Source organism: Dama dama, chromosome 33 (assembly GCF_033118175.1).
Source record: "Dama dama isolate Ldn47 chromosome 33, ASM3311817v1, whole genome shotgun sequence".
Taxonomy (NCBI): domain Eukaryota; kingdom Metazoa; phylum Chordata; class Mammalia; order Artiodactyla; family Cervidae; genus Dama; species Dama dama.
Genome location: NC_083713.1, coordinates 36,624,758 through 36,650,320, shown reverse-complemented (window position 1 = coordinate 36,650,320; position 25,563 = coordinate 36,624,758). Strand labels below are relative to the sequence as shown.

The following is a 25,563-nucleotide window of genomic DNA, read 5'->3' as shown; positions in this document are numbered from 1 at the left end:
TGCATCATACAAAATCTGTAACATATATATTAAGAGATTCTTCAGTTCAAATAACAGTGCAGTAATTCACCTATGCTTAAAAGACTGCCAAATGATTAAATGTCAGGTATTGCACTTCTATTTTGAGTGGCGGTTTACACATTTTAAATTACATTACAGGGGGTAATCAATACTATTGGAATCTTAATTTGGTCCACTTTCAAGTGTAATTTCAAGGACTCTGTTCATTTGATCTATCAAGCATGCATTCAGAAACAAAATGTAATAGAAAGATGTCAAGTGATATGTTTATTTCCAGAGAAGGCATTTACCCTGGAAGAGAGTAAAGTTTATTAATGTAGTAAAATCTGTGTAATTGAAAATATAAATTGTGATTTCTTTAAGTAAAATATATAAATCAAGGTCACTGTTATGGCATTACAAAACTGAACAAACAAATACTATATGTCAGAAGTGTGCTTTTCTTTGTCCTTTTATGTTTGACAGACATAAATGATATGTTTTTTTTTGTAGCAGTTTTCTGGGAAATTAATAGGAGTAAATTTGTTAAAATCTGTTATATCTAGTGAGTAACATTCAATACATTTTTCAGGTTAGTATATTCTTCTTTTCTCTTAAACTTTAAAATGCAACCACGGGTGTTTTATTACTTTGAAACATATTACAGTATCACATTTTTGTTGGTCACAAATCATTTTCATGGCAAATTGAGCATTTTAAAATAAGTGTATAATACTAAGGTATCATCTAAGAGTCTGTCTTGATTTCATAATACTAGATGATACAAAGAAAAATATTTAGAACTTGTGTTATAGTGATGAATACAGGCAGGGCTTTTAGAGGAATACTGTTCAAATAAGTTATAGTCTAGAATAAGGTCATAAAATTACATATGTCTTTATTGAATTCAAATTGTCCTGTAATGTGGAGTTCTGAGCACAAAACTACTTTGCAGAAAACTGGGAAAGTTAAGAAAAATTTCTCTGTCTTCACTATCAGATCATTATTTGAATCCTGGGAAACTTGCCCTTTTGTTTTTTTGCCATGTCTACTTATTTTAAAAAGCATAGTAAAGAAAAGAACCTTAGATTACTTAACATTCCTTTTACCCATGTAGCTTGGTAATATACAGCGTTGTGTATTACTTTTTGAGCATTCACATTTCAGATATGCTTCTTCATCTGTATACACAGTACGTAGACGTTGGCGGCAAGTCTGCATTGCTATGATGTGCCTACTGGGGGGGGAGCGGTAGGCTCCTTGCCTGTGTGCTGCTTGGGTCTTAGGTGTGCCCCTTCTGCACCGCCAGAGATGGTGGCAGTTTGGAAATCTTACAGGGGGTGAGAAGAATTGGTCTAGGTCATATTAAATAGCTATATTCAGAGACAAGTATGCCAGGAATTAGCACCCCTTCTTCTGATACAGTGTATGTGTATGTGTCTATGTGTGTGCCCTTGCATGGGGGGGAGACAGAACCTTTTCCCAGAAGCATGAAAATACAAATATGTACTTTAGAGATACAGTTATTTGCATTTTAGTTGACTGTATTTAGTCACATTTTATATTGTCATGATTACTGAAATTGCAAAGGATAACCTGAACATTGCTAGTATGGATATTCCAGAAACATACTAATTAAAGATCCATATTCTTTTGAAAATTATAGGCCACTTTAAAAAGACTTTAGGGTTAACTGAACTTGTGAATATGTATTTAATTTCCCAAAGCTATCTAAATGCATTGCCCCTACATTTATCTTAAGGCAAGAGAATCTTTTAAAAGATATTTTGTTTTTTCATACTTTGATTCTTATTTTTTAATCAGCTTCACTTCTAGATAGTACAGTGCTTTCTGCTACTCTGTATTTGGTTTGGTTTTTTATTTATCAAATAGGGCAATGTTCTCTTGGTTTTTTAAACCTTAAAAGTGGATAGTGGGTAATTTCAACCCTAAACAGACAAACAGCCCTTAGCTAAGAACATTACATGTTATGATCAATCAATTTTATTTAAAAGTTTTCTTTAAAGATAATTTGATTAAAAAAAAATAATAGGTAAATGATTCCAGGTGAAGAATTAAAAATGTATGAAACATAGGCAAATGAAAATTGTATCCCAATATTTTCATTCTAGATGAAAAATATGTATCAAGCATACATTATAAAAAAATTTATCTCATGCAAGTTAAAGCCTGACTAGTCATTGGAAATTTTAAATAAATAGTAAGTGTTTTAGTAAATTACTATTGTGTTCTTGAGGGGCAAAAAGTGAAGGGTTGTCGTTTGTTTATTTTGAAATTTAATGCTTTTTACCACTCAGTCCAGCTTACTAGCGTCCCAGTGGAACTCGGTAAAATTGTAGCACTGTTAACAATTATGTGATTTTGTGAAATATATCAGCACCACCATGCCTGTATCTATCTCTGTATCTAGTAAAATGTTGGAAAGAGTTGGCTTCCCTAATAAAAGTATCCTAAGTAGCTAATGAGATTTACTTTCTTTTTCCCCAAAATAATATCTTTTACAAATTCTTGAATTTTCATGTATAAATAGATCAGAAATTATATGCTTCATTCTTAAATTATGTATATATACTATATTTTCAATACAACTTGTACACTTTTAGCTACCAAAATTTTGCAACCATTTTTACATGAAATTTACAGTTTTCTTATTTACAGTTATTTGTGGAAGGTTATTGCAAAACTAGTTGTGCAAGTAAATTACATTGTCAATATCACATACCAATCTGAAGAAAATATTTGCTAAAAAATAAATATTTCTGCACAGAGTATTTCAAAAGCATCATGATTTCATGCTACATTATGTGCATAAAGACTAGGAAATATACGTGTTTTGGTAGATTGTTTCATTATGTTTAAAGCATTCCAAGGTACTTACTACTTAACCGATGTGAGCAAGCTTCTTTGTATCAGATGACTGACATTTTCCAGTAATTACACACATTACTGTTTGAAATGTATTATTATTTAACCAGCAAACATTCTCATACACAAATTCCTATCAAAATTATAGAACATAAATTTCAGCTAAAAATAGGTAATTTGCCTTTAAAGTTGGCAGGTGCCCAGATTAAGAACGAGGGATTCCCCAGTATTTTTATCTATTTCCTTAGTATTTGTTAGAAGAGTACCATATTATTTCAATGCTATTGTAACTATAGGGCCATTTTAATGAAACTATGTAAAGCAGTATTATAAGATTACAGATCTTTGAATTGTACTCCTGAATAACACAAAAATAATGGGATTATGTGAGATTTTCTCAAATACTCAAACAATATATTATCAGTATTTAAAAATACAGGTTAAATGCTAGCAGTTGTAATTATTTGATTATTTTCAACTCAAAAACAGCATTAAAATACAGACAGTGGAAGTAGAATACAGATTAAACATATAGTGCTTTATAACCACAGTTGTGCTAAATTATTTTTTGTCTCTTAAAACAAATTAATTAAGTCGCAGATGTTATGACTGCAATTCAGGAATTCATCTGGGTTTTGATATTATAATTAACTTTTCAAGAGTAACCACATTACTATTGCCATTTCTCAAAAATATTTTGTTGGGAGCATTTCTGTAGTAATTCTTGGTGTTCTCATTTGAAAGTTGAGTGATGATTAGTAGAACAATGAAACTGGTCAATTGTTCTTAACATTGCATTTCTATAGATATGATATTCTAGTCATAGTAATAATGTGTTACTTTTAAATAACTTGGCATCTCTCTTAACCTCCATTTAGTAGTTTGTATAAATAAGTCATAATAATTTCTTTTTCATGCTGTCAATTATTAAGAATTCATATGGGCCAGAAGCTTAGTGTTGTGACTGGTTTAAAAAAAAATAAATAAAGGATCTTGACGTTAAAAAAAAAAAAGAATTCATGTCTTCCTGTGGATATTGCATATTCTTACAGTGTATTTGTACCACAAAAGCATGTAATGAATTGTTCTAAGCTTGAGCACTGATCAATCACAATACCTAATACTGTATAAAGCATTTAAAAAGGCTCCCCTTTTAGTTTTTAAAAGGTTGACATCATTTCACAATAAGTTAATGAGAACCACAAGAAAACAACTTAACAGGAGGACACGTAAGTGAGAGGGACAAGGGGAAGCTATCACATACCTAAAAAACAACTGAATGTAGATATATTAATAATTTCATGGATCTTGGACAAAAGTAATATTGGACAAGTATTGGGGTACACATGCACGCATTGGGGTGTTATGGCAGAGGAAGCTTCCTAATGCTGGCTTTCTCCTTTTCTGAGGAGATAGATCTTTGCGAATTGTGTGAGAATCTATAGATTCTCTAGATCTATAGGTTCTTCCTTATAGATTTTTGTCATGAGGTTAAATACAGGTAGTGTCAGGCAAGGGAAAGAGCACTAGAAGGTTTTTAGAAGACATAAGCAGTGCTGCGGCACTAGTACCCTAACACCACCATCTTTGTGATGATGCATCAAGTCTTATAGTTTTATTGTACCTTGCAGTTTACAAAGCACTTCCACAAATATATTTCAGACTCCTTAACACCCCTTTGAGATACTTAAGTTATTATCTCATTTTTATAGTTTTGGATACTGGAGCTCACTGAAGACTTTGCCTTGACAGTGAGTAGAGGAGGTAGGATTTGAGTTCAGATTGACCACACTGAGTCTCTAGCCATCACTACTATTCCACACTAGAGTTTAGCAGGCTCGTTCTGTACAATGTATCTGTGCCATGAGGGAATGGGCCTTGATGTCTGAAAAGAACCATTAAGACCGTGAGCTTCTATTTTCTGAAAAAACATACATTCTTTCAAAATTGTATTTTGAAAATTATTTTAAAATAACCATTAGGGAATTATATGATGGATCGAAAGAGGCTTCATTAGGGAGCCAGTCTTCATGGAATACATACTAGTTGTACTGAATTCAACAGACCATTTTTGCACACTTTGCATTTAACATCCATTCAAAGTAGATATGTTTGTAACCATGAGATTCATACTCTCACAATTATTACTGTAAATAGTATCATTTTAAAGCTATAAACCTAACAGTGCAAACTACAATTAGGAGAGAGAAAACAATAGCTACACTTGGCATTTTTCTGAAACAAAAGCTTTAGTCTTGGTTCCAGCCATTTAGTTGGAGACGTTGCACATTGTGCAAAAGCTAAATTGTGGAAAATTGTTTATTTTCCTGATTGCTTTTAATGTTATGTTCCTGGATGAGAGCCAAAGAATCTAGCATTTTTGAGCATCTACTATGTGCCAGGCACTCTCCTACATATTATCTCATTTCCTCCTCAGGTATTTTCAGGGCGGGTACCATTATCTCTGGAAAAAGACTCAAAAAGGTTAATTAATTTGGTTAGGGTCACACAGCTATTAATGAAAGAACTCGTGCTGAGACCCAATTTGGTCTAACTGCAGAGCACTACATGAGTGATTCTCAAAGTTTTCATACGCATCAGGATCATATGGAGGAGGGCTTGTTATAACATAACTGTTGGCCTCACTCCCCACCAAAGTTTCTGATTTAATAGAATGGGTATGGTCCAAGAAAAGGAATTCTTAACAGGTTCCCAGGTGGTTGGAGCTAGTGCTGCTAATTCAAGGGCCACCCCCGACAACATCATCATCTTGTCTTCTAGGTGCCTCTTTGAACTCACTTGATAGACACATTGGTTGTACAGCAAAAAATATTACTTGAAATCTAGTAACATTTAAAATTTTTGTAATTTAAATGAATTTTGATTTACAATTAGAAATGTACTCAAACAACTGCTCTACTTTGGGGTTTTTAACCATGGATAAGCATTTGAAAAACTCCAATTCACTTTTAGTAACTAGTTCTACCAGATTTCCTTTTTGACCATAAAAAGCATTCAGAGTAAATATACTATTGTTAATAATTCCTATTTTAGATAGGCATTTCAGGTGATAAATTTTATCCTTAGATAACATTTAATAGGATTTTACAATAACATTTGGATAAGGACCTTGTTCTTTTAGGCATTTAAGAACCATTGGTAAGGATCAACCTCCAGAAGGACCCTGACAGCAGCAGTCAGAAAGAAAAGAAAGTGAAGTCGCTCAGTCGTGTCTGACTCTTTGTGATCCTGTGGACTGTAGCCTACCAGGCTCCTCAGTCCATGGAAATTTTCCAGGCAAGAGTACTACAGTGGGTTGCCATTTCCTTCTCCAGGGGATCTTCCTGACCCAGGGGATGAACCCGTGTTTCCCGCGTTGCAGGCAGACGCTTTACCATCTGAGCCACCAGGGAAGCCCTATACATGTTAAACCTGACACCAAATGCTATTCCACCCTTAGTTTCCTTATCTTACTCTAAGAGTCAGTAAGGTCATCAGAGTCAGCTCTGATGACCAACCTATTATAATGGACTTAAGAAGCTATGCTGTCCCAAATGTAACCCTTCCTTCCATATATGTTGAATGAGTGATTATTTTAAAACCCTGCAAGAACATGCCTTCAGCATTTTTCATTCCTGGTTTTCTTCTCAACTAATTAAGAGTATGGGACTCTCCTACAGGGTAAACAGGTAAGTCTTTCAAATTGATGCTCAGCAATTAATAACATCAGAACACATCTAACTCAGATAAATTTTAGATTAAGATGCCATTTTATTTTGACCTGGAGACCAGGTAATATTATTTTTAGGTGGAAGCCAAAAGGTGTTATGTTAATACTTCTAATCACCTAGAAGGAGAGCAGTTGCTATACTGCTGTTATTGGCTACAGTAGTTAACCTGGCCTTCAGCAGGATCCCACGATGGAGGGATCAGACTGTGACTGGGGAAAGTGACAGTGACTTTAGGGATTAGATATTTGGCTAGGACAAGAGGATGAATTTTGTAAATTAAGACAACTGCTTTGGTTTAAGTCAGTGTTAAGTCTTCTGATGTCTATACGTGACTCACCATATCTTTATATTGCTTGGGCTAAAAAGCTAATATCCTGTAGGAATGCACCTTCCTAATCCTGTCCCACCCTCTGAGACTTGGATTTTAATATCAAGAAATTCTTTTATGTTGAGGAATTACAAAGAAAAAAATGTTCATGTTATATTAGAATTTAAACAAGCTGGATGCTTGCACACCACTTTCCATGTTCCTATTCCTTCATGCTTAGTTTTTATAAAGAAGTATAGAAGCTTTATGTGGGAGGCTGAATTTTATGTATGTCATACCAAATGTTGAAGCTGAAGCATTCACTAATCAAACAATCAGATCTGAATTCCTCACCTGCCAGATATTCTCTCTCTATAAATGAACATTCTCTGGTGAATTCATTCTGAATTTCCCTGGAGCTTGGACTGACAATCCTTCTGAAATTTGTTGCAGCTGCAAAAATCTGCCTACATACAGAAACAAAATCCCTAAGTTGTCCACTGGATCAGTTAGCCATTTCTCTTTCTCCTCTGCTAGACACCCATAAAAGTTTGTTGAGTGAGGAAAGGAAATCATCAGCCCCTAAATTTCTATCTGCATAACACCAAACAATTTGGAAAGCTGGCTAAAATTATCATCCTTTTATTGAATTGACTGGTCTGTGTACACACTCTGTCATGTGTATTTGATTGCTTATGTTTTTATTTTCAAAAATTAAGCAGGGACAAAACATGCCTAGGTCTACAGATTGCCTTCCACACAGATTATCAATTTATGTGACCATTAAACAATATATAAGGAGCAATTTAAGGTCACTTTAATTATATTTTAAATAGTGCAAAGTTTTTGTAAATTTAAATAAGTTGCTTGTATTTGAAACTAATATACTAGTCAATGGTAAAAATAAGTCAATAGATTATATATTTCTATCCTAGAGGGACAGAAATAAATCCATTTAATAACATACACAGATACAGTGTTTCTTTAAAAATATATATAAGTGTAAAACTTAGTAAAAGATGAAGAAACTTTCAAAAGTTTTGACATTTTGTTCAGAAGGAAAGGGTACAATGAACCAGTCCATAATAAATTTAAAGTTGTACTCAAATCAATTAAAAAATAAAAGGTCTTACCTGGAATTTGGCTAATCAGAATCTTAAATTAACTTGCAACTTATCTGTATGCTGATTTTACGAGAGGCATATGTCACCACTCTCCCAAAATAATCTAATAGTTGAATATATTAAAATATATTCCATCATATATTCTGATATTTTGAGTCAATATATATTCAGCCCAATTCACATATCATAGATTTTCAGTTACTCTTTGATTAGTAAATGTGTTTGAATAACCAAATAAAATTGAAAATTTTTTTCTGCTGGTTTGTCTATTTTCTTTATAGATAGGTAAATGCATACTGTTTTTCTATAGCTGGAATTAGAAAGTCACAGAACAGCATACCCTTAATGGAAGCTAGTTTTGCCACATAAATCCACTAAAATTGCACAGGTTTTGGAAAGAAAACAATGTGTGCTAATTTGATCAAAAGTCTTACTGATCAAATTCAGTATTGCCCTAAAATGTGAGTCAGAAGAAAGCTGTGGATACTAGTTTGTGTCTGTAGCACTTCAGCAGTTCTTAAGATGACTCCCTTCCAACACCACCCACCAACAAAAAAGAAAATAAAAATTAGAGAAACTTGTTTCTAAGCATTTAAGGAAATGTGCCAATGGAAAATATTTTAGGGAGTTTGTGAATACAGTTGTGAATACAGTTAGAGAAAGAATTTTAAATAGAAAGGCCTTTTGGTCCTCATAAAGCTGGCCTATATTCATGTATTTGGAAATGGTTTCCTATACTGTCAGAAATTTATAACTCTAAAACTGTATTTTTTTTCCGGTGTGCTAGAATGAATGTAATTATCTATAAACATCTCAATCCAGAAAGATATCTGTTCTCAAAAGTGACCAGGTTCCCTTTCGCCTGCCTCCTTGAACTGCCATGAGTTGAGGATCATCTGAGTTGCATCCATGAACAATTTTATCTTCTGCTTTCCTGCTTGGAAGGCATTTTCATAGCAAAGTACTGGTTTAGTAAAAGCAATAAATAGGAGTCTCCATGCAAGAGAAACTGGAGTTTCCTAACATGCACATGATTCAAAAAATAAAAAGTAAGGTGCCTTGAGATGCTGGCAGTTTTAACATTTGGAACAGAAGAGTTCATACATATATTTACATCCTAACTGCTCAATATTACCTTACAAGCGTCAATTTAGGAAAATATACAGTACTTTTGCATATAATGGTAACTTGTGAGCCCCTGAGTCAAGTAGAGAGTATTTAAATACAAAAAGGAAAACAGCCATTAAAAGCACTTACATTGTATGTGGAATAAACAGTACAAAATGATTATTTCCCCGGAAGACCAGGATCAGAAACATGCCTATGAAGACCCAAGACTCCTACAGTGCTTAGGGATGAATCTGTCAAAGAGGGATGCCTAATTGGATGAAGGCAAGTTTTCCTTTGCCTTGGGGGGTGAAGCTCTAAAGAGATATCACTGTCTTGTTTTAAAAGTGAAGTCAAGTTGTCTTCCGAAGCGGTGTTCAGATGCACTCCACTTGAGAGGGATTCTTTGGATTTAAGTTTAGATTTTTCAAGGTCTAGAAATTCAGGACACTGATGAAAGAAAAGAGAAGAAAACACATTTTTATAATTCATTTGGACATATTTCTAAATGACACCACGAAATCTAAACATGCTTACTTCTCCCATAAATCTGTATTTGATTAGTGGTCTTAACCAATCTTTCCCTCTCAAAGATGGGTCAAGACATTGGCGGTCAGACGTCAGTTTAGATAATCTTACCCAACCATTCCAAGATTTTTAATTTTACTCTGAAGCCATATCAGATTATTATTATTTTAAACATAATATTTCACACTGAGTTTTCCAGATGAGTTTTAACTCAAAATTCCCAACGTAACTGGGATCAGAAAGGTGGGTCATTTGGTGAGTACATTTGGAGAACGCAGAGAAAGAAAAAGAAAGGACGGAAAATCAACCATCCCTTGGCAGAAAATGTCATGTAAGTCAACTGAAAACAAAAAACAAGCTGCATGGTTTCACATGTTTCCCAGTTATTCAAAACCAGTTAGAGAAAAATCAATCTCTACCTTCATACTTCAGAGAGATTGTATTATTTTCCTTCAGGCACATTACTCTGTGCTATTAAAATAGTTTCATTCCCCAGAGCATTTTTCCACTCAATCCCCAAACTTCTAAAAAAGTTTTTACAAGATTGTTCTGTGAAATCTTATTTAAATCGCTGTTCTTAAGTCCAGTTTGGCCACAGTATTTAAGTGATTAAGAAAGGTTCCCAAAATGGAATTCCAAAGGAATTACACTTTCCACATTAACAAAATCAGAGGGCTTCCTAACAGGACTTCAGAGGAAAAATAAAGGACACTAACATTTCTCCTACCATCATCAAGGTGAGAAACTTTTAGAGCTCCTTAGTGATGGGTAGGCACAGATGTGGTTATTATCTGATTACTCCTGGTCTCAGGTCTTGTCTGGCTGGCTGCTACGTCTTGCCCCTTCCTTCCCCAGATCCTGTTCAAGAGTGTCTCTAGAGCAAATTACAAACTTTATCTAAACGTTTTTTGGACCCAGGGGTAGTCTTTAGTTTTCAATGTTTTACCATTTATAAACTTAAGTAGATTAACTCTTGAAAAAAGCTTTTTCTTAAAAAAAAAAATACTCGTGTTTTAAGATCACTCTTCTGGGTCCATTGTTCTCAAGCTTTAAATGAGCAAAAGAATTGGGCAGAAAGGGTGGGATGGAGGGAAGCTTGTTTAAGACAGAGATTACAGGGTTCATTCCCAGACGTTCTAATTGAGTAGAGACAGAGATGGACATGAGAGTATGCATTTTCTACAGCAGCCCAAGGTATTTGATTCTGATTCAGATGGTCCCTGGAAACACATCTTGAGAGACGCTCTTTGTTATACACTACCTATACTCGCCTGTGAGGAAGGACTGAAACTTCGATCAGTCTTGATGGACGCTACCGGATGACTGGTTCTCATCAGGCGGATGGTGGGTCTCTGATACTCTCCTCCTGCAGTTACCATACTATAGGCTGGTGGGACCACAGTGGCTTGTTTCTGCAGCAGCTGTAAGATGGTCTGGATGTCTGCAGTCATTTGGGATTCAAGTCTGCAGGACAAACAGAAATGGGAAGACAGTCCTAAAATAGTTCAGGATTGAAAAACATTTGAAAAAAATTGCAGCAGCACCACCAAACAGAATTGTGGCCTTGCTTTAAACAAGAAGGACAGGAGAGGGAGCACGGAGACGCTTACTTGCTATATCACACTAATGGCTCTGATCATGATCATTGCTCCTGTTCCTTTAATAAGATCTTAACAGAAAAACATCAGAATGAAAAGACTACATTTTCACAGTGTACACTGTATTACATTACAGTTAAGCTTTATTGATTTCAAAATGGAAAACACATTGAGAATCTATTTTTAATCAGTCATTCTCTTTGCTTTTAAGTCAGGTTTTGGTCAGTTTCTCATGGACATTTTATTTACTCTTTAAAAAAGAGATATTATAGCACATTTCTTTCATAATTGCAACAATTGGATGATTTATTATGTGTTTCAAATTTATATTATCAATATTTTATGTTACCTATCTCCTACTCACATCAAGTATTGTATATTATTCACTACATTCTTTCCTTAATGTTAAGTACTGTCAAATGCTAAATTCCTTTCCCATCTATAGTTCAGGGCCTTTGGTATTTAGAAACAGACCAAATATAAAAGTTCACTTGCTTCTATAGCCCATCTGGCTTGTAAAATACCAGCCTGATCATTTTCCCCCCAAAGTTCACAAGTAGCCAAATGGCCTGTTAATTTCATTCTCATTTTAAATTAAAATTCAAGAGAAAAAACAACAGAATACAATGGGTCTGATTCTTCTCCTTTGCATGTGTTAACAGTATTAAAAAAGAATTTTGTGGGTATAAAACAGAAAATTTAGACCATATGCCTCTTGAGAAAACTTTTAACTCTTTACTTGTTTGTGCTTACTATTCTGTTTCAATGGAAAATGCAAGAAAAAGGTAAATTGTACCCAAAATGTTAAAAGCATAGACTAATTTTGCTCAGTTATATACATGCTATATTTGTGAAGTTCACAATGGAGAGAACTTAACCTTTGATTTGAGAGAGAACAGAATAAACCTGGACAACACGAAAAAAGATCATTCTTCTTCTAGTTTTTAGAACTGACTAGAAATTTTCCTTCTGAGAATCATGGTAACTTGTATATTATTTGTACAGGTTTTCTATATTTGGTATATTTGGTATGTATAGCCATGTAGCTTAGTGTTTTCTAAACAAATAGCTATAAATTATACATGACTATGCCTTACAAGTGTCAAAACCACACAACAAAAATTTGAATTATCAACTAGTTTATTATCTACTTGTTACTCATTGTTCTAATATTTTTATGGTGCTAACTCAACAGAGAAGACTCATTATTTTATTAAGCATCAATGCTTTCTTTCATGCTTCAAAGTACGGCACAAATTTTATCTGCACACCCAAATCTTACCTTAATCAGAATTAATTTCTCTCTCCTCTGAGTCCCCAAAGAAAATTCCATATTCACTGTGAATATTTCTGTATGAATTTATCCTATCATGAACAGCATTTAATATTTAGGGAGTAGCTTACACATTACATGTAGAAGGATTTGGGGGTGGACAGTGGAATAATAAAAACTTCATCAACAAATGAGATTAAAGACCCAGCAGAGAGTCAAACATTATGATAATGATTTTGATTCCTTACAAAACTTTCTTTGTCAAACAGCAGTCATCTTCAAGAAACAGGATCTCTATATCACAGATTCTGTCTAGGTGGATAGTGTCTCAGAAGGAAAAAACCTATTGGAAGTGTGTCTTCAGTAACAGTAGCATGTGGCCCATTAGTGGGACCATCACATGCAGATGGGGCAGTTGTTGCAGGCTTAGAACGAGACTTAGTTGCTTGTTTCAGGAAAACTTTGCCTGAGAAAAATAAGTCTAAGGGAATAAAGAACGTTCCTCCCTCAGGAAAATTCTGCAGATTAACTCACTGGAGACAGCAAACTGATCTTGAGAGCAAATAACTTGCTTAATCAAATTTTATTTATTCATACTTGCTTTAAGATCCTCATGTCACTGTGTCCATCAATCCTGGACTATCATGTTATGAACTTAGCCCAAATCCCTCAGTTTTTCGACTTGAAAGGCCCAAGCTCCAAAGTCATATAAATACCCCACTTTTTCCTTTCCTTTCTGAGATAATACTTAAGACTCTGTCTAGGTCAAGGTCTTCCTGCAGTGATTATGAATACTTAGTTTAGTTGTATTAACAGTAGTCTGATATTTTGCAATGGATTGAATGTTTATGTTGAAATGCTAATGGTGAAATCCTAACCACAATGTGATGATAGTAAGAGGTATGGCCTTTGGGATGTAATTAAGTCATAAAGGTAGATGCTTCATGAATGGTATTAATGCCTCAAAAGCCAGGGCCCCAAAGAGCTCGCTTCCTCCTATCATGTGAGGACACAGTGAGAAGACAGCCATCTATGAACCAGGAAACTTGCTCTCATTAGATATAGAATCTCCCAGCACTTTGATCTTGGACTTGCCAGTCTCCAGAACTGAGAAATATCTGTTGTTTATAAACCACCCAGTCTACTGTATTTTTGTTACAGCAGCCCCCAGAGACTAAAACATTCAAGAAGAAGAATTTTAGTAAAGAATTTCTCTGTTATGCATGGGTTGTATTTTCATGTTTTATGATTAGGGTCTATCAGTTTAATTGGAATGGACTCTTCTGATGACACTAAATAATCTATTCTACTCTGGAAGAATGAGAGAGAATTTTGAAAAATTCTAGCTTGGTCTTTGAAACAGAAAAGCTGAATTTTATAACTTTTTCTTTTGCCAGTGAAGGGTAGCAGCAGATGCCACCCCAAAATAAGCCACTTTGGCATATTGATTCTTTTGAGCTGTAGGCACTTGGAGAACAGCAAGTGTGGGGAGAGGCTTTCTCTGAACTTCTCTTATCTGCCTAAAGGCAGATATTCCAAAAGAAACTCAATTGTCGTAAATCCCTTCCCTGGGAGTTTCAACAACCAGGGAAGATTGAATTTTGTTACAGAAGAGGCATCACACCAAGACAAACTTTGTCACAAACTATCATACCCATATTAACATATCATATATTAATGATAACATGTCATTCTTTCAAGGGATCATTCATCTATCTTAAAAATCATTTACTCTCTTCTAAGGGACCTAAATCCCCAGCCCCTTTCCCTATTAAGATGGTATTTAATCCTGAATTCTAAGGCACCTCAGGGAGTAACTCATTTTCCTCTGAGTACCTCCCATGTGTATATGACGTATACATGTTAATACATTTATGTTCTTTTTTATTTTTCTTAATCTTTTATTATAGGAGGTCTCAGCCAGAAACTCAGAAAGGTAGAGGGAAATTTATTTTTCTTCCTCTACGTCAGCATAGCTAAACAGCTGTGTAAAATGAATGTTTTCATTCACTTACTATCAAAGACCAACAGTGTACCAGGCACAGTATTCTGTAAGGGATGGAGTCAGCACTGAAAGCTTTTATATCCTCTCGGGCTTCCCTATACAAAGTGTGGTCAAATTTGGGAGCTTGTTAGAATGTGGATTCTAGACCTAGACTTAGAATATACATTTTAACAAGATCCCCAGGTGATTCGAAAACATTAAAGTTTGAGAAGCATGGCTTTGGGATCAAGCGTTAGTGATTTTCCCTAAATATGTATATCCGTAGGCATAATATATAAGTATGTAAGAACATTTCTTATGTAAACCTTTAACCCCATATAGAGTTTAATTGGCCATTAAAGCAAAAAGCAGCAACTGCCAGGATGACTCAAGATAGACTATTTATATTTGTTTTTATTGCACTGTGTACTTAATATGTGTATTTGGATGGAACAAATGGGGTAGAAATTTACAGTTCTACTACATTTGAACAGAATGCTGAAGCTAAACAGAGTAGATCCAACTTAAGAAAGTATACCAGGATTCTCACCCTGCAAAGCTGAAGTTTAAATCGAGCTGCCTTCTTCAAACTTTTGCCTTCTAAAGTGGAGGAAACAGGTTCTTGGAGATGTCTGTGCAGTAAAAATGCAATATATTGGATTTTAAATCCAGTGAGGTTGAGTCAGGCAATAAAATGTTTTTGAGAGCTTGCTAGAATTTAGTAAAAGAAAGTAAATATATTCAAAAACATACAGATGCTAGGACATGTCAAAAAGATTTAGTTGCAGTTTGGCTGTGAAAAAAAGTATTGTATAAAAGTAATTTTAAAACTAACATAATAAAATAATAACAGCTATTAGTAGTAACAATATGTTAGTTGTTCAGTCATGCCTGACTCTTTGCAACCCCATGGACTGCAGCTCCTTTGTCCATGGGATTTTCCAGGCAAGGATACTGGAATGGTTTGCCATTTCCTTCTCCAGTGTATCTTCCTGATCCAGGGATCGAACCTGGGTCCTGCAGGCAGATTCTATACCAACTGAATTACCAGGGAAGCCCATTAGTATTAGTATTAACAGGTGGTTGCAAACAAAATGGAAACTAGGTGTACATGCCCTTAAAATTTATAGTTTCAGTTCTAGGACACATTAAAGGCAAGTTTTTTCAGTGATCTTTGATTTACACCAGCAGTAACGATTGGCATCCATGACAAGGCAACAAGGGAAAATTAAAATCTCAAATTTCACCTTCAAGAAAGATCCATATTAGATAACACAGAAATATATGCAGAGTAGAAGAATATGCTCTAACAAGCATCAATAATAGAAATGAAGTTAAGTTCATTGTTAATTATATTTTGTCTAACCACAACTCTTTGTATTTTATAGCATATCTACTCCCCACATGTATTACATTAGTCTTCACAATAATATTGCAGGTCAGAAGAGGTCAAAAAAGGAAACTGAGGCTGGAGAAATTTAGATGACTTGACCTAGTAATTCTGTTAGTAGTTAAGTAAGAGGGTTATAATTTTAGGCTGAACAATTGTTAAGTGCTGTGCAAGTATTGTGCTGAAGAAATCACTGTCCCTGTCATTCATCCATTCATTCAGTCATTTTTTTTTTTCATTTACTCCAGGAATTGAATGCATACTACATGGTGACGCAGTGGTAAAGAATCTGCCCGCAATGCAGAAGATGAAAGAGACGTGGGTTCTATCTCTGGGTTGGGAAGATCCCTTGAAATAGAAAATGGCAATCAGTTCCAGTATTCTTGCCTGGAAAATTCCATGGAAAGAGGAGCCTGGTGGGCTACAGTCCATGGGGTTGCAAAGAGTAGTACATGACTGAGCCAATGAGCCACACACACACACACACACACACACACACACACACACACGCCAAACACACAAAGAAATATGTAAGAAGAGAGGAAGGTCAAGTTCAGAAATCACACTTTAATCTATCAGTTCTATGTGCACAGTATGTATTTTGATATATATTATGGCTAAAAGATCAATGTAGCTTGGCATAAGTAGAAGAGAGAGATAGGAAATGTAGTAATTAACTAAATATGCTTCTCTGAGCAATAATAAGTATGATCATGTCAAGTTCTTATACCTTAAATAGGAATTACTGACTCTAAGTAAGTGATAATCTGTTTTAATTTTCTCAGATATGTTTCAATTTTACAAGACTGATATTTGACAATTGAGAGTGGGATATAGATCTCAGTTTTTTAACTTTCAAAGTTTGATTAAATTGCATGAAAAAATACAAAACATATCATTAGTTCATGCAGTATTGTCATGCTTTTCTTTGAAATTAAGGCATACGAATTTATTTAAATTTACAAATTAGTTGATTTTCTAATTCCTTTTGTCTATTTTAATTGCTAATTCATCTTTCATGATAATGTATATTTGTGTAGATACACATTTTTACTGTATTATTTGACACTGCTCAATTCTGGCATAAAGATTTTTTTTTAAAAAAACCAATAAAACAACAAGCAACATCAGCAAAACACAAGAAAAAGTAAGGACAGTAGCTAGTTTATGTGTATAAGCAAAATACATAGAATGTGGTAAGCACAGATAATGAGTAAGCAAGTAGTTTGTTAGACATGGGCAGACTTCATAAGATGCATTAAATACAAATAGCATGCTAGCAACCTGCAAGACGTTCCAAAGATAGAACAGAAACATGATGTAACAAACCAGAGGATGGCTTATACTGTGGCCAAGGGTACTTGACCCTTCCTCTCAGTGATGGAGTAAGTGTGTGTCATTGGTGTTGGGCAGTTTTTATCTGTGGACCTGTTTTGTGGAAATCTCGATTCTCATTCTCAGAACCACACCATCAGCAGGGAAGGCTGATGAGATATATATATATATATATATATATATATATATATATATATATATATAAATGTCATGTAAATCAGGATTCGGGTTGTGCGATTCTTTTACCAGGATTGTACGTATTAGAAATGTGTTAATTACCCCATCTGGCTCTCCTCACTCACTGTGTGTTTTAAGTTGATTTGAGCATCTTAGTTTAATCCATGCAGTTTTTCATATGTGACTATTGGAATACCTTGCCCAGTGGTATCCTGGAAAATACCTTGAATCAAGGTCACTTTCCACATGTAACACAACTAAAACAGTATCATACATCTATTTGTCTTAAATCTGATTGATCAGTTTAATTTTAAGGAACCCATGTAGATTTGGGTTAAGGGGTTCTATCCTTTCTAAAACCAAAATTTATTCCTTATCTTAAAAGGTCATAGGTCAAAGATGGAGGGAAATGGAGAGGATCTGGGCTTCAACTCAATCACATTTTTGACAAATTGGCTGAAAAAATAAATGTTTAAATAATTTTGTCAATATTTTTTAAAATGCCATAAGATATAACTAAGTTACCAGGAGTCAACACAAAGTGTAAAAGGAGGATTGAAAGAGGAAGGGTGTTAGTCAACAAACTAAATGTGAATTATTTTGGGGGATTAAAAAAGGAAGTTTCTTAGGCAAGCAATGCTGATGAGATACTGATTTTATGACAAGTAAAGAAAAAATAGGATTTGTGCTGTCAAAAGTGTGAAGTGTTCTAAATAAATGCTCCTTGTAAGACATTAATAATTCTGTCAACTTCTAGTCGTATTTAAAATGAGAAAGTGTATAAGGAAGGCGTATGTGAGGTCTATGGCAGGATGAATTTGCTATTTACAAAGCGTAAAGCCAGACCCTACTAACGGCTTGGATTACGTTATTCCCTTGCCTGGAATTGCTTATACCTGTTAAGCTGTTCCTGAAGCAAATCTAATCTTTGTTCCACTTCTCCATAGGTGAGGTCGCTTTCGGTTTCAGAGACTCCCCAGGCAGCTCGCTGAAGTGCTGAGGGACTAGACTCATCAGCCTGAGTCCCAGCATTTTCTCTTTCCCAGCCTCTTGTGTCAGTGATATCTGTGGGAAACAGCAAAATGGGTGTCAGCTTCTTTGGGTGCCCATTTATAGCTACAGAGACATCCACAATACAAGCAGGAAGGGATCTGGAAATTTAGCTGGAAGACAGAACCAAAGGGACTCAGGGACCTGTCGAGCAACTACAACCAATAGGTAGCTGACTCCCATCCACCCTGATCCTGACTGCCACCTTCCCCACCTATTTCCACACAGCTGGTTATGAGTCTTCAGTACAATTTCCCTTTCTATTTTGTGCTAAGGGGAAACATGGACGGCCCACCCTATACTCTAGTAAGAGAACGAAGACTTTGAGCTTTTACATTTGGGTACAAACAGCACCATATGTAGGTACTGGTTCACCTCAGATTGAAGATTTTAGGGCTCTTTCCCACAGAGTAATTTGCATACTTAATGATTCAGAGTGGGTTTGAGAAGAGAGAGTCATGGGGAAGTGATGATCTCCAGAAGGATTCCTTTAGACCAACTAAACTCAAAGTAGACCCAAAGAACGATGAGCAGTTAAAGATGGGAAGAGGCCTAAAGTCTCTTTGTCCTAATGTCCCATGACATTCTTTCATGATTTTACGTTTTCTTGTAGCTCCTTCTGCACTGTCCTTTAATCTATGCACATTAAAGTTCAATATTTTTCCTTGGAGCTCTTTCATGTAAAATATTTTTATGTTACTATACTTTAAAACATATCACTTATCTGTTCAAGTCCACTTTTCAGATGATCTGCATGTCTGTTATGTGCCAGACACTTCTCTCATTGTAGAAGAGTTAGAGATGAAGACATAGGCCCTGCCCTTGAGGAATTCAGTCTAACAAGGTTTTAATCATTTTTCTTACAGAGGTTCATTTTCTGAACCTCATTTAATTTACTGTTTCTCTAACAATCTGTATTTGCAAGTTGTCAATATTTGAGGGCAAATATAATATCTTATTTTCCCTCTCATTTCTGTAATATGCTTTTGATGACTTCTGCTATGCTTTCTTACCCTCTGCATTTCATGTATCTAAGAAGTACTTAAAACAATTGAAAGTTTGGGAAGCAAAACCCATGAAAAAATACTAGTTGGGGCTTCCCCGGTGGCTCAGCAGGTAAAGAATACACCTGCAATGCAGGAGACACATGAGAGGCTGACTCAATCTCTGGGTCAGGAAGAGCACTTGGAGGAGGAAATGGCAACCCACTCCAGTATTCTTGCCTAGAAAATCTCATGGACAGAGGAGCCTGGAAGCCTATAGTCCACAGGGTCTCAAAGAGTTGGACATGACTGAGCGCATGGCACGGCAATCCAGTACTAGTGGAACTGGGAGTTTATTTCAGAGAGAAAGAAGGAGTATGTTTTCCTCACTCAGAGGACTGGTAGGAGAAAAAGACTGACTTCATTTTCACATGGAAATAGACTTAAATAACAAAAAGTGATTTTGCTTTGATGGAAAGACTTTTGTTTTTTCTTTTGGACAAGTATTTATGACTAAACAGTGAGGAAAGTTATGTAAAGTTATGGAATTTATATTTTTGGCTATTTTAAAAATTGGATAGAAAGTAACCAATTTGGAGAGAATTAGCTATGATTCTAGAAACAAGGAACAGGATTTGTAGGGTTTCTTGAAATCCCTTCCTTTCCTACAGTTTCTTCAAAAGTACCCCCTATCCACAGGTAGCAGACACAATGTCTGTACCTTTTCTTCATGCTTTTTCTATCACCACACTTTTATCATTGAATGCATACAATCTTTAATGAGGTACCAACAATTTCTGCTTCACTTGGGTGAAGCTCTAACAAAGGGATTAGCACATCCAAAGATGGTATTAGGAAAACATAAGGTCAGGGTTCCCTATACTATTGAAATGGTTAACAGACCTCAGAGGAAATTAAAGCCTTCCTTATTATGGAAGGGGCTTCTTAGTAGCTCAGTTGGTAAAGAATCTGCCAGCAATGCAGGAGACCTGGGTTTGATCCCTGGGTCAGGAAGATCCCCTGGAGGAGGAAATGGCAACCCACTCCATTACTCTCGCCTGGAGAATTCCATGGAGAGAGGAGCCTGGTGGGCTACAGGCCATGGGATCCCAGAGTCGGGCACAACTGATGTTTTGTTTTCTGAAGTGACAATATGTAATTTCCTATGAAATTGAACATCAAAAATGTACTGAACTTTTAAGTAATATATCAGCAGATTTTCACTGAAAAGTATGATTTCTTATTCACACACATGTGACTTTAAAATGCAAAACAATAATATAATGTTTTAGTACACTAGGTTTTCAATTTTGAGAAGTAATGCCAAACAAATAGTCAGAACACTATATAAATGGCTGGGTGATGCCAGTGTTTCTCCCTGTCTAGCCTCTTGCTAGACAATAAAACAAAAACAATAAAACTGACAGGATGGAAGTTACATATTATACTCAGAAGTTTTGTGCTGAGAAAACTTACAGTATTTCCACTTATGCCTAATAGCGCTCTCATTCTCAAATCATATATATCGATTTTTAAATAACAGTGGTGAATCACATGCAATAAATTATGTAGGATTTTATTTTTTCTTCAGCGCTCAAGAAAAAAACTGATAATCTTTTAGCAAAAAAGAATACTTGTAAACTATTGGGTAAAGTCTTCCTTGATTATAATTTACTCTTTTATTAAAATCTGGATATGTGTGATTAGCTTAACAGCAATATAGAAAAAAAAGAGTTCAGTGGGGAGATCCTGCTTAGTGGTCTTAATCAAAATGAACATCCTTTCAGATACATTCTAAATATAGCTCAGAAAGAATCTGCACTCGGTTGCCTTGGAAAATGTTGCTATAGTTGCAAGACACATTTCTGGAAATGGATGAACAGAAAGTAAACTTTCATTTGGTTCTGGGTACACAATTTTCCTAGAGTCAACTTTTGACCTCAATCTAAGTAGGATCAGAGTGCATTTAGTTTGATTTTTTTCTTTTCAGTTCTGTCTAAAGGTGCTTCTCTGTTGGATTCAGCATGACAAATGCTAGAGATGTAAGTGGCATTTCCTATTGAGGATAAAACTAAAATCTGTGGGGGTTTAGTAGTTTGAATCACAACAGTTACAGTTATACTCTACATATTATTCAAATTCTTGAAAATCACACAGTATTTCACCTTAAAAAATTATTAGAGAAAGAAATTTGCATTGAATAAAGTTTTAGAACTCTCCACTGGTTAGTCGTATTATCTAGTTAACCATGTGTCACACTGATTAACTCTATGCTGTATCAATTATGCCTATTCAATTGACATGAATATTTAACTATGAGTTTTAAAGGCAACTGTTTATTTGAACAGAGGTGTCATTATGAATTTTTGAAAATTAAAATTTGTAGATATTAATTTAGATTTTATAGAATACTTTTATTGTGCATGTAAAATAGCTAATTAAAATAATTGGAAGAAGTGGCAAAGAAAAACATAAGATGAAGGGCATGAGAATTCATTGTTAGTGAGAGTCATCATAAAGTTGAATAAAATCCCCCAAATATATCTTTAATAACTTGTCACTTGAGACTTTAAAACTCAAGAGGAAAACAACAAAAAGTATTTTGAAAAAAATCAGGCCCACTCAGTTATACTCTTTTGAAGACAGTAGGATGGTTCAGCAAGTTCTTCAGAACTTCTGACTTCCATGATGCAACCTTTCATTATTTTTAGCACTTCCCAGAATCCGTTTTCATAAATAACTAAAATGGGACATTTAGTAATCACATCTAATATTCCATTCTTCCATTGTGATAAATGAGGTACTATTTTCATTCACTTCATCAAGATTTTAGATTGTCCAGAGAACATTTGCATATATTCTTAGCTTACTTCAACTTGGGGTCATGGCAAAAGCTGATTTGATAAAATAGGGAAAGTAACTCTGGACAACTGTAAAGCCTAAACATCCTAGGTTCAATAAAACTTTTGTTAGCAGATACAGTCACTTTGAAAAATGGTGACAATGATATGTAATATTTACTTACACTGTGCCATAATTTTGTATCCTGCCAGTTCAAGAACATCCTATTTTGCCCTCATTTTTGTTATAGTTTCTTTATTTTTTTTGCTATACTTTCTTCATCTAGGAATATAGTCAATGATTAAAGTGTTAGAAAATAAAAACTGAGAAAATACTAAACAGAGTTGGGGATTTTATTTCAGAGAAAGTAATTTATGCAATTATCTTGTTTGATAGTCACAACAGACTAGTTGGTTAGAACATATTATTCCAATTTTGAAGATGTTCAAACTGAGCTTAGTAGGATCTGTCAAGACATGAAGAGAGCATGTCACAGACTTGGACCTGGAACCCAGGCAGTCTGCCCATGCCTGTTCTTACATATTCTTAGTGAGATAATAAGATCTGTAGATCTAGCTTCTGTTATGCTAAGTTAAGTGTTCTTTCATGTAGTAGTCCTCAAGTTTTTCTGAGTTTTCCATCCTTTAGCATCAAATCTGGATATACTTATTAAGTGCAGTTACACAGCTCATGCATATTGTCTAAAACATAACCCATATATATGGGTATTCCTTACAAACAAATGTGTTCCAATGAGTTGAATCAAAAGGACATTTTATTTCGGGTCATTTATCTCCATTTTCTCATAATTCCCAGTAAACTGAAGCTCTTTTTAAAAATATTTATTGTATTTTGATTGAACTGGCCTTTCAGTCTATAAAAACAGCTTTGGGGGTGGGAATGGATACAGAGGGCTTCCTTAGTGGTTCAGATGGTAAAGAATCTGCCTACAATGCAGGAGACCCAGGTTCAATCTCTGGGTCAGGAAGATCCTTTGGAGAAGGGAATGGCTACCCACTCCAGTATTCTTGCCTGGAGAATTCCATGGACAGAGGAGCCTGGTGGGCTACAATCTACAGAGTCACAGAATCAGACATGACTGGGCGACTAATGCTTTCATTTTCATGGATACAGAAGATACATATAAGAATCAATGAGTTAGAATTCTTCAAATACTCATTGATCCCCTCTCCCATGGAATCACTACAAAAGACATTCCTACAACGTTTTATGTGGCATCGTGTTAGGCCTGACAGACTATACAGAACCTCTTTTGCTATAATTGGGAATAATGACCACTATCCCAGAATCCTGCAGACACTTTGTAGATGATCTAAGATTTGATCTTTGCAAATACATCATGAAATTGCAGATTCAGTTAACATGTGGCATGGCTTTTCATTTGTACAAAGTCAGCATTTTGTGATTAGCACTGACATGAGACAAACTGATTCCTGAGAAACTTGTTACCTTTGCAAGAGTGACTTCTTTTATCTATGCGAATTCTTCCTGAGGTGGGCACTGTTTCAAGATCAAGTCCAGTTGCTTTCCCTATTCCTGGAGGAGAATCAACAAGTCCTGAGAAGAGAGGCTTTTGTTCATCATCAATGGAGGAGATAAAAGATGAAGATCTGCTTTTTTTCTCTTCGAAGTGCTTTTTGGAACTCTGGTAATGTCTTATGGTATCTACAGAGTCTTCAGGGTCATTTGTAGTGCTTTCTTTCCCAAAATCTATCAAAGAAAAGTTATTTTATAGAAGATAATCAAATATGAGACTCTATGCACACTACACTAACTACATAAACTAGCTTTTTCGTAGTGTGTTTTTTGAATAACTTTAACACAGAATTTTTTTAAACTTCCAGAAATGTTGTTCTTTCTTTTTTTTATCCTACTGAAAATGTAGCTATTTAAGAAGATTTTTTAACCTTAATTCACAGGGCATTAGATTACTGTCATGAAATACATTATTCATTTCAAAATAAAAGAATACCTGTGACAGTAATCACATTTATATCTCAGAAAAAAAACTATAGGGTAATTTAAACTTTATTTATATACACTCAACAGTCATTTGTATTCTTAAATCTGGTGCACTATCTCTTTAAGGAAATGAAACAGTGAAGAAAAACATGTCCCAACTCTAAAATATCACCACTATGCAGCTTATTGTTCGTTTATTTTTAACCTTCATGCCCTCTCATCTGTTGTGGTCATCTACTCATTGTGAAGGTCAAATCCAGAAGCCCCCTTATGGTAAAGGCTGGCAGGCTGAATTTCAGCCTTAGTTCAATCTGTATAATGGCCTTGACATACCATGCGGTTTGGTTGTGCAGCATTTGCAAATAATATAAAACTTGAAAATAGTAATTAAGGTAGGTTTAACTAATTACATTAAAGCCAGTAGTACACATTGGCTGTTTGATACTAAAATGTCAGGATAATTTCAGCCCTGAACATTGTGTTAGAACATATTTCAGCAGGAGAAACTCTAAGAGACAAATCTCGGAACTTGTTTCCATTAGTGTCCTGGGGAGACAGAATAATTCTCCATCTGGTTACCACTAATAACAAACCAACATATTCCAGAAGGTATATCATTTTCTAGAGAAATGTTTAAGAGAGTGTCTCCATCTACTCTCTGCCTGATTATACTTACTTTGTTATTTATAGAAGGCCAAATGAAATGATTTAAGGCCACTCCAGAGAAACTTCCAACTGTTTTTTAAAATTCCCATATGGCACAAAATTAAACAGAAATCTTTTTCTTTTATTTTTAAAAAATCATAATTTAAAATTTGAGAAGCCAGAAAGCAGCCCAAGGTACAAATGGATAAAGTTCAAAAACCAGCTTCATGTGACATGGCTATTAAGGAGTTAGTTGTTTATATCCTGCCAATTAAAGTTAAATGCAATGAAAGCAGATTGCTTAATTTATTTTCTTTAAGATTTCTCACTTGTGCAGTGATTTCATCATTACTGAGAAGACTACGGACTTTTCTAGTCTCAAGCACTGTAGACATCTTGATTGCTCAGTGTCCCTTATATTTCTCTTCAGTGCTCAACCACTAATCTAGTTGGTTGTAAATTCAAGTCTTCTTACACAAGCCATCTATCTCCAGTGTCATTGACACAGCCCTCCTTCATTCTTGTCATCTCCTTCTGTTTTCTTTGATTTTAATTTCTTCCCACCTGAAAATTTGATCATTTCTCCCACTTTATGAACATACCATTTCATTCTTCAAAACA

At 35.0% G+C, this 25,563-nt stretch overlaps 1 protein-coding gene across 1 annotated transcript in view; it reads right to left on the bottom strand.

Moving 5' to 3' along the window:
• Positions 1–9,335: 9,335 nt before the first annotated feature.
• Positions 9,336–25,563, bottom strand: part of KCNH7 (potassium voltage-gated channel subfamily H member 7) — a 489,034-nt gene continuing 472,806 nt past the window's right edge. The window contains exons 13-16 of the mRNA XM_061135198.1: positions 23,785–24,033; positions 18,337–18,505; positions 10,955–11,147; positions 9,336–9,605 (exon numbers count right to left, since the gene is read on the bottom strand). Coding sequence (XP_060991181.1) covers positions 9,336–9,605; positions 10,955–11,147; positions 18,337–18,505; positions 23,785–24,033 — 881 coding nt within the window. The remainder of the gene's footprint in view (positions 9,606–10,954; positions 11,148–18,336; positions 18,506–23,784; positions 24,034–25,563) is intronic.